The following is an 8,981-nucleotide window of genomic DNA, read 5'->3' as shown; positions in this document are numbered from 1 at the left end:
TACAGTATCAATAACTTTGATACCTTCATAGATAGGAGTGAAGTGATTAGTGATTGGAATATAGCTTGTAACATTGGCTTGCATGTTCGGTAATGGTAGAATATCCTGATAACTTAATGGTGTCCAAACCATACCAGCAATACTGAACTTAACCTTAAGTTGTAAGTTACCAGCAAACGCTGGAAGGAATCTAATGTTATTAAGTATTAGGAATCTTCTTAGGTCAATCTTGATTGGTATGTGGAACTTTAATGTAGTTGCACCACTAATTGGTTTATTGAACTCAATAATCTGTCCAGAACGAACTGTATCACATCTATTGAAAACATCTTTATGTCTAGCCTTACTAAATACATCAACTTTCTTAATAGCTTCTGTTGTAGATGCAGTAGAAGTAATGTAACCTTCTTCTCTAGCATTATCTTGTGTATAAACACTTTTACCATTAGCGATTAATTGATATGATTCAACAGCATAGAATGAATCAATGTATCCCAACCAAATTGCTGGAAGATGTGCACATGATTTGCCACCAGCATATTTAGTATCAATTGCTTTAATTGCTGTAACATTTGATCCTGTAGGAGCTGTCTCAACAGCTCTTTCTTTATATACTTCACCATCATATTTAGGAACTTTTTCATCAGCTGGTTCAGTTTCTGTTGTAATTATGCACTCACCATCGACATAACCACTAATGAACGTATTATATAAGTCAATCATGTTCTCACCAGGTGGTGATATGTTAAATGTAATATAACCGTTATCAATAGTATTTGTCGGCATAGCTGGCACTTTTGTTGGGACATATCTATGGTTAGTATCTCCAATAGGAACTGCCCCATCAACTTGATCGAAATAATATCTTACTTGTCTGATGGAATCAGCAATACTGTATGTATTGAGGTTATCGTTCAACATCTTTCTCAGCTATAAAAAATTTACAATCTTCTTATTCTTGGGATTATTCGTCTTATTTGTGGCTGAGGTTTAGGAGGTTCTGGTTCAGGCTCTGGTTCATCATCGAAGTGTATTCTTTTCTCTTCCATTGATTGAACATATTCTTGATTCTCTTTAGTTTCCTTCTCACGTTCAATTGGGTCCATGTTTGGTTCATTAACTACACTGTTACGTTCTAATATCTTTGTCATCATCTCTAACAACATTTTATTAGTATATGCTTGTTCTTCTTCTTTCTTCTCATCAACTTTAGGAGCTTCTTGAACAACAGGAGCTGGGGCAGGAGCTGGTGAATTCAATGGTGCCTTTCTCTTTCTAACTTGAACTGAACCATTCTTCATATGACAAACATAATATAATGGATGTTGTATTCCTTTAGCTTCATTCAATATGATTGATTGCTTTTCACTTGGTGAAAGTTTTGACGTCATTTCTATCCTAATAAAATTTTTTACTCCTAACAAAATGACTGAGAATACTTTCGACAGAGAAGCACTCAAGAATGAACTTCGTGAAGAAATACTTAATGAACTCAAACCAAAAGAACAAACACAAGAAGAGAAACCAGCTAAACCAAAGCGTAAACTCACAGAGAAACAATTAGCTGCATTAGCAGCTGGACGCGCAAAGAATCCACGAATGATTGCAAAGAAATTGAGAGAAGAGGAAGAAGCTAAGAAAAATAATAAGTAAGTGTTTAGAACTTTAACTTACGTTCAAAAGATGACTTCGTTGAAATAGTGAAGTCCTTATTTTTGTTGAAGCATGGTTTCGAACCAATGCACAAGTCAAAGGTTATCTCATCACCTTCATAAAGAGATTTGTACAATTCCACGATGCTATATTTTTCCCCAACTTTCTCAGGGAAGAACAAACCTTTCTTCTCGTCATAATGTACTTGTATCGCATCTGGGAACATTTGGTTTGCAGTAAGTGCAATTACGTCCTGTGTGATTCCCTTCATTCGACAGTGGAAAGCAATTTCCTTGAGGTCATTGGTTAATTCGTCGAGGTAAGTCTTCTTTCCAACGAATATAGATCTTTGTGCCTTAGACATATGTCCTGCAGTAATCTCTGCAAAGTCTGAATGAAATTGACCCAGTGCTTTTCCAATGAGTTCTCTGTTATACCTTCTCTTGTATTCTTCTGCTAACTTATCTAAGTCCTTCTCATACAAGTGTAAACTATCTGTATCCTGATAGAACAACTTCAAGCCCAAATCTTCTGCTGTGAAGAATACTTCATTCATGATTCGTTTGGACATAGAAAGGATTGAAACACCTAATGGACAATAGTTAAAGTGACGAACGATAGGTTTAAATGACTTTACACATGAAAGTTCGGAATCGGGGATGAACTCTATTGTCTGTATGTCATTATAGTTCTTAATGATATAGTCAGTGAGCTTATTGTCCTTGATGAAACGAATCTTTTTGTCAATGGGCTTTAATATCGTCTTACCATAGATACTGTTCAAAAGAAGTTTGATGATCTCTTGTATCGGATTACCTTCCTTCTTATACTTAGCACGTAATTCGAAGAGCTTCTTAACTTCATTCCTTATTGTCATGTCCCTTTTTCCATCATAATAGTATCCATCAATGACTTTGCATGAGATCTCTTGGAACTTGATCAGATCTTGAAGCGTAATGTGGTCTACGAACATCTTGCAGCATGTATTGGAACTTCTGGCAACATGTAAGTCAGGGTTGATGTCAGGATTGACGACAATCAATGGGAATGCTGAGTTCTTACCGATCGACAAGATCTCGATCTGACAGTAAAATCCTGAGATGAACTTTTCCTTTGTTGGTTCAGCTTGGTCATCATCAAAGAGATGCTCCAACAAGTATTCACTGCTCTTCATCTCTTCTGTCATAACTTTTGGAATTCCTTCTAAACAGTAAAGTCTAGCAATTGCTGATGGATACAATGATACAGCATCGAAGTCAGTGATGAGTTCTCCTTCATTGTATTGCTTCTTGTTCTCAGCTAGCATGCATCTTCCTCCTTGAATACACTTGGAAATATATTCACGAGGTTTTCCTGCAAGATCAAAGAGATTACCGTTCTTCCAATATACTCTCTTCTCAAAGAGTTTGTTTGAGATAGAACTTATTGAAACATAATCATAAGCATCTATTTCAAACTCAGTCATGAGGTCATTGCGGAACTTAAGAAAGCCATCTCGTAAAATGCGTACATCTTGACCGCAATAGAATGACGAATAAACTTCCATGTCAAAGTGTTCATCATCAATCTTGCAATCTTCAATCTTCTCAATGTTCTCATTAAAAGCTTCAATATCTTTGACATGATTCATGGCATCATCGATGTTACCAACTTTAGTTGTATTAACTAACTCTTCCGTGTAGTAATTATATGGGAAAACTTCTTTTTCACCACTAGTGAGGTGAAACATTTCAGGGAATCTTTCCAACTTAGTTGAGATGATTGCATAAGAGTCTTTGAAGCAGAGAAGTTTTCCTTTGTACTTTCCTTGTATCTGCATCGTTTGTGAACCTTTGATGATTGGAGTTCCTGTAATCTCTTCTAACTGAGACATGAGAAAAGTGACATCGTACGATAAGTTGTGGAAATAAACTAAACTCTTATCTGGTAAAGCTTCGAGGAATTTTGACGCACAGTCACTTCCCCAAATTGATGTATAACCATCATCGTCATCTTCCATGAAACAAATGTTGTATGCTTTGTGAATGTTTCCATCAGTTGATGCTTCGAAGTCAGCAAAGAAAACATGTTCTCTTGGGAACTTCATGTCTTTCTTCGTCTCTGAACTCCAATCTTTCTTCATCCTTGCGCAATAACGCTCATTGTATGTGAGGTCAATCATTTCTTCAAGGTTCTCATTATACATCGTTGTGAAGTATGTGCAAAGTTCTCCTGTTCTAATTGGTTCGAAATAATTGTTAGCAAACAAGAGTTCAATGACTTTTGCAAGTGGTGTAACTAACTTTGAGTTAATTGCATACCTTGTTTCATATCTTCTGTTAACTAACATCTTCTTCTCTAAAGTCCAATCCTTGCACAACTTACAAACATCTTCATAGTTCTTGATGAACATTGAACTTATTGGAAGCTTTTCGTTCAACATGTAGTGGTCATACATTAATAAAAGTTCTACTGTCATCTTTGGTTCTTCATCTGGTTCATAAGTATATGAATGATTTGAATACTTCTCGTTGTATTTGATGACATGGAACCTTATTCCTGTTTCTTTGGCAATAACCTTAATCTTTGACATTGGAAAATCTTTGACACGAATGATTTCCCTCATATGATTAATTGTTGCTTCGTCAACACCAGCTTGAATACAAGCGTAGATGAAACATGAATCTTTCATCATCTTCTTTGCTGTCTCTGCATTAAGTTCGTTGAAGATCTGATACCTCTCTAAGTTAATAGGTAATTTGCATGTCCATGTCCAAAGCTGACCATTACGTGACCTGTTTCTCTTCTTTGAATGGTTTTGTTTGATGATCTTGAGTGCGATCTTTTCTTGACCTGCTGCTCTCATCGTATCTAACATAACTTGTTCTTCAGCTGTGAGTTTATATGGTGTGTACGTTCCTTTTCTCAAAGCAGAAGCATCAACATCTGAATAAGCTGTATAGTCAAAGATCTCGATCTTCCTTAACGAAGGAATACTACAAAGGAAGAAGTCATAGTTTGATTCAAGGACTTTAGATGCTAATTCTTGTACTTCTGCTATTGGAGCTTCATTAAGTAACTGATGAACTAATGATCCCATTGTATTGATGTTCAAATGACGCAAAATGTTTCTCTTCTCATCAAAGTCGTAATAGAATGTCCACTTCTGTTTGAAAAGGTCTATCTGTCCAATGAACTTTGCCATAACTCTTGGAAACATCTTGTTGAAGTAATCTTTTCCTCTTGGACTGTATTGGTCAATGTTAAACATAATGAATCTTTCTCCTGCTTTAGTTATTGGGTCTAACCATTTCTCATCAGGAAGTTTTTGACCATTAATGTTCTTAACAACGTAAAAGGCATTCTGTATTTCTTTGTATGCTAATTCGCTCTCATCAATCTTTGGTGGAGGGTCTGAGTATATTGGTTGCATCTCCATTAACGCTCTATTATGAGATCTCTGATCGTGATCTAAAGCAACTGGGGAATTTGAAGCTGGAACATTCATGATACCATTGTAGTCATCATAGAAGCTCTTAGCATTCTTGAAAATATCTGCTACACTTCCTGTACCTCCTTGATTCTTAATTGCCAGAGCTAATTTATTGGTAATGTCTTTAGCTTTCTTAGGCATTTTGATCCCAAACATATCAAGCATACCTTTCTTATCTTCTGGTGAAAGGTTATTAACTAATCCTTTTATAGCATTGAGCATGTTGGTCTTTTATAACCGATAAAAAAATATACGTTATTTTTTTTAATCGTCATCGTAATCATAATCGTACGAAGATTCTGTATCATCATCACTGACATCATTGGTTTCTCTAACTTCTGGCTTATCTGGTTTAATCTCTATCACCATAAACATTGGTGACAATAATCGAACAGGCTGATCTTGGAAGTCAACTAAGGTAAACGTAACATTAGTTAGTTCCCATGGAAATGCATCTATCCATGGTGAGGATTCCTTACATATAAGTGGTTTACCAGATATCCAGAACTCATTGATGTTATAACATGTAGATCTGTACATGATCTTTCTTCGATCATCAACTTGGTCAATATTATTGAACCCAGAGATGACAGACATTGATGAACGAAGGTATAACTGATACCCGAAGTTGAGCATAGGTGGTTTTGGCATTTGTAGATAATAATTATGTACAATAGGTAGTTCTATTCCATATGCACCTAAAATAAGATTTGCTCTATGTGAAGCATCTTTTAAATAGACTTTATGTCCTTTGTCCTGTGACGTAAATATAAGTTGATTCGTAGCACTCAGTGAAACTGTTACATTATGTTGACCTTTTTTCTTGTTATAATAATCAAACTGTTTTGTTACAATCTCTTGTAGTTTTGATACAATAGTATCCATATCAAATGAAAGAGCTGACTTAAATGTACACACCTTTTCTTCTCCATCTTCGTCTAACTGTAAGACAAAATAATCTGTTTCGTCACAAACAATAAAGTTCGCCATAGTACTGACACTTTTTACTCTCATCTTTATCTTACTTGGATGCCCCATGTTAGGATCTGCTTGAAACTGTATTGTCCCGTAGTTATTAGGATCAGTCGATTGTAGATAATACATCATTTTTATATGTAGTAAAAGAATGAGTGTTGTTCCATATGCATATGAATGTTATAAGTCTAGCGTACTTCAATATAAAGAATATACTCTCAGAATTACTGATAATGCTTTAGTCATACATAAAGAAGGTGCTGATGAAGACATTACCATCGGTCCTGGTATATTACCTATCGAGCAACCAGATGGTACAATTGTTGAAACAGACTTAAATCAATACCTTCAAGCGTTACAGAATCGTGTGACAAAAGTAGAGAATAATTACTTAGATGCTCCATTCTTCACAACTGATAGAGATTATATGTTTTCATGTATGGCGAGTAATGGTTTGCAAGAAACTCGTGAGGTAAATATTAATGAAGCATTAGAGACTATAATATATCATGTTAAACGGTTATTATCGATTGACCATGGAGTTCATTTTGACCCAAGGTCTACACTGTTCAATATACCAATGATTGAAAACAGTCAATTAACATTTAAAGAAGATACATTGTATAATGCTTTAAACGCAGCATTTGCTTATATATTAGGTCATGAACAAGTACAAAATAGTGGTATTGCAATATACTTAGATAAAGTTATGTTAAAGAAACCATTGACATTCACAGAAGATGGTCCAAAAGCAACTGGTATTGTTGGTGATGGAACATTATTGACGAAAGAATACTTAGCAAGTCATGTCGGAGAATTTTTCTCCACTAATGATAGCATCAGTACAACACCAGAAGTTATTTTATTGAAGAAACCAATCACATTTGATGTTAAAGGAAAGACAAAAGCAACTGGTATAGCTGGCGATGGAGTTCTTCTGACTAAGGAATACTTGAAGAAAAATATCAATGACTTCGTTGAAATTGTCAAAGATAAAGAATCTGGTCTTAAGTTCAACCCTTTATCATTCATCTTTGCCATAGCAAACGCCGGTGCTACTGCAGCCTCATGGATATCACTCCAGAGTCAAATAAATGCTCTTTGGGCTTTTGTTGAAAGTCAAGAAGGTATAGATACTGTTCTTGACACTCTGGGTAATCTTGGTCCAAATCATAAAGGAGGTTTTGTGGATGGAATAAAAAATTTAGTTGAAAAGACTAAAACAAGTTTCCAGAAGATAACTCATATAGAAAGATTCAGAAATGAAGGTTATATGGAACTTGAGAGTTTTGATGTGACTGGACCTTTGGAACCAATTCCAATGCCACGTGATGCTAATGATGAAGAAGAGAAAGATCCTGGACCAAAAACAATCATTTCTACGTTAAGTACTTTGTACCCTGATTTTGTGACCTTAGTGAAAGTTGCTAATACATCAAGAAAGAACAATAATATTAATATGTCTGGTACTGATGACCTTACTGATTATCTTTATCTCATTCTTGCTGAATTAGCGAAGAAAGTTGAGGAGAACAAAAATAATGGAGGAAGAACTGCACTTAAGATTGCAGACAAAGCTGACAAAAGTTATGTTGACGAAGAGATACGTAAAGTTGCATCTAAAGAATATACTTTATCACAGTCTGTCATACTTAAGACAATCAAAGGTCCAGAGAAAGATATGTACCCAGGTGATGGTACAACAGTTAAAGTTAATGAAAGAGTTTCATTCCCATCTGGTATTGATGCAAAAGAAGTATATATTAATGGTGAAAACATCAATACAACATTGATTCCTTTGAAAAATAATGAGTTCACTGAACCTTTGACAGTTAAATCAATTCGTTCAAGAGAAGACAAACCTGTTATAATCAATAAAATAAGAGCAGACGACATAATATTGAACTATACCCTTGGTTCAAGTGCACCTTTAGAGAATCCAAGTACAAGCGTAAAAGATACACTAAACTCCTTAAATAACAAATGTATGAACATTGAAGTCATGTCAGAAACTTTGAAACACATGAACTACCAACAATGTTAGATAAAAAAGCATAAAGAACATACACAAATCCTTCTCAACTGTTGCTATAGAAAGTATTGAAGGAACGGTTGAAAAACTGGTGGGGATACATTATATTGTAAACCTCCTAACTTTCCACAAGGTTTAACATCGGATGACGACATAACGACGATGAGAAACATTAGATGTAAAGATGTTTATGTCATGAAGGATGAACATAATATTAAATTCACTGCTCAAGATTTATATGACAAGAAAGCAGACAAAACAGAGCTTCAAACATTAAAGACAGAAATACTTCAAACATTATATCCTGTTGGTTCTATTTATACGTCAATGAACTCAACAAATCCAGAAACAGTTCTGGGTTTTGGTACATGGCAGCAGATTGTAGACAAATTCTTATACTGTGCAAACTCTTCAAAGCAAACAGGAGGTTCGAAGAAAATTACTGAAGCAAACCTTCCACCGCACACTCATACAGGAACTACAAACACAACAGGTAGTCATTCACATTCAATAACAAAAAGAGGTTATACAAATCTTGCAGCAGGTTCGGATAGACAGGGAATGCATAGATATGATATTTCAAGTGACCCAGTAGATTCAAGCGCAGGTATTTTCTGTGGAACCACAGGAAATCATTCACACACTTTCACAACAAATCCAACAGGCTCGGGTGCAGATTATATGCCACCATTTATGACTGTATTCGCTTGGTTCAGAGCTGCTTAACTCAAGATCACGATCACAAACTGTTTCTCAGTATGAATGAGTAGCTCTATTTTTACATCATTACTGAAGTATTTCTTTTCTTCATCAATGACAGAAAGAATGTTTTCATCATCTTTTAAAGAT

General features: G+C 35.2%; 4 protein-coding genes and 7 pseudogenes across 11 annotated transcripts, besides 1 other annotated feature; 4 read left to right on the top strand and 7 right to left on the bottom strand.

Moving 5' to 3' along the window:
* Positions 1–8,858: a mobile genetic element.
* On the bottom strand, positions 249–921 carry TVAGG3_1079230 (annotated as a pseudogene). The gene has a single exon. A coding segment is annotated over exon 1 (673 nt).
* TVAGG3_1079220 (uncharacterized protein) lies at positions 942–1,391 on the bottom strand (the record flags this gene model as incomplete). Its single annotated transcript, XM_051256618.1, has 1 exon — positions 942–1,391. One exon carries the CDS (start codon positions 1,389–1,391, stop codon positions 942–944), a length of 450 nt encoding a protein of 149 aa, XP_051076167.1.
* TVAGG3_1079210 (uncharacterized protein) lies at positions 1,426–1,653 on the top strand (the record flags this gene model as incomplete). Its single annotated transcript, XM_051256617.1, has 1 exon — positions 1,426–1,653. One exon carries the CDS (start codon positions 1,426–1,428, stop codon positions 1,651–1,653), a length of 228 nt encoding a protein of 75 aa, XP_051076166.1.
* On the bottom strand, positions 1,746–2,626 carry TVAGG3_1079200 (annotated as a pseudogene). Its single transcript has one exon. A coding segment is annotated over exon 1 (881 nt).
* Positions 2,760–3,739, bottom strand: TVAGG3_1079190 (annotated as a pseudogene). Its single transcript has one exon. A coding segment is annotated over exon 1 (980 nt).
* On the bottom strand, positions 3,900–4,732 carry TVAGG3_1079180 (annotated as a pseudogene). Its single transcript has one exon. A coding segment is annotated over exon 1 (833 nt).
* TVAGG3_1079170 lies at positions 4,753–5,347 on the bottom strand (annotated as a pseudogene). The gene has a single exon. A coding segment is annotated over exon 1 (595 nt).
* TVAGG3_1079160 (uncharacterized protein) lies at positions 5,390–6,010 on the bottom strand (the record flags this gene model as incomplete). Its single annotated transcript, XM_051256616.1, has 1 exon — positions 5,390–6,010. The coding sequence occupies one exon, from the start codon at positions 6,008–6,010 to the stop codon at positions 5,390–5,392; it is 621 nt and encodes a 206-aa protein (XP_051076165.1).
* Positions 6,252–6,572, top strand: TVAGG3_1079150 (annotated as a pseudogene). Its single transcript has one exon. A coding segment is annotated over exon 1 (321 nt).
* TVAGG3_1079140 lies at positions 6,681–7,561 on the top strand (annotated as a pseudogene). Its single transcript has one exon. A coding segment is annotated over exon 1 (881 nt).
* On the top strand, positions 8,328–8,858 carry TVAGG3_1079130 (phage tail repeat-like family; the record flags this gene model as incomplete). The annotated part of the gene is made up of 1 exon (XM_051256615.1): positions 8,328–8,858. One exon carries the CDS (start codon positions 8,328–8,330, stop codon positions 8,856–8,858), a length of 531 nt encoding a protein of 176 aa, XP_051076164.1.
* Positions 8,859–8,981: the final 123 nt, after the last annotated feature.

Source organism: Trichomonas vaginalis (assembly GCF_026262505.1).
Source record: "Trichomonas vaginalis G3 chromosome Unknown ctg_134, whole genome shotgun sequence".
Lineage (NCBI taxonomy): Eukaryota > Parabasalia > Trichomonadida > Trichomonadidae > Trichomonas > Trichomonas vaginalis.
Note: the sequence above shows the minus strand (reverse complement) of the source record. Positions and strands in the feature narration are given on the sequence as shown.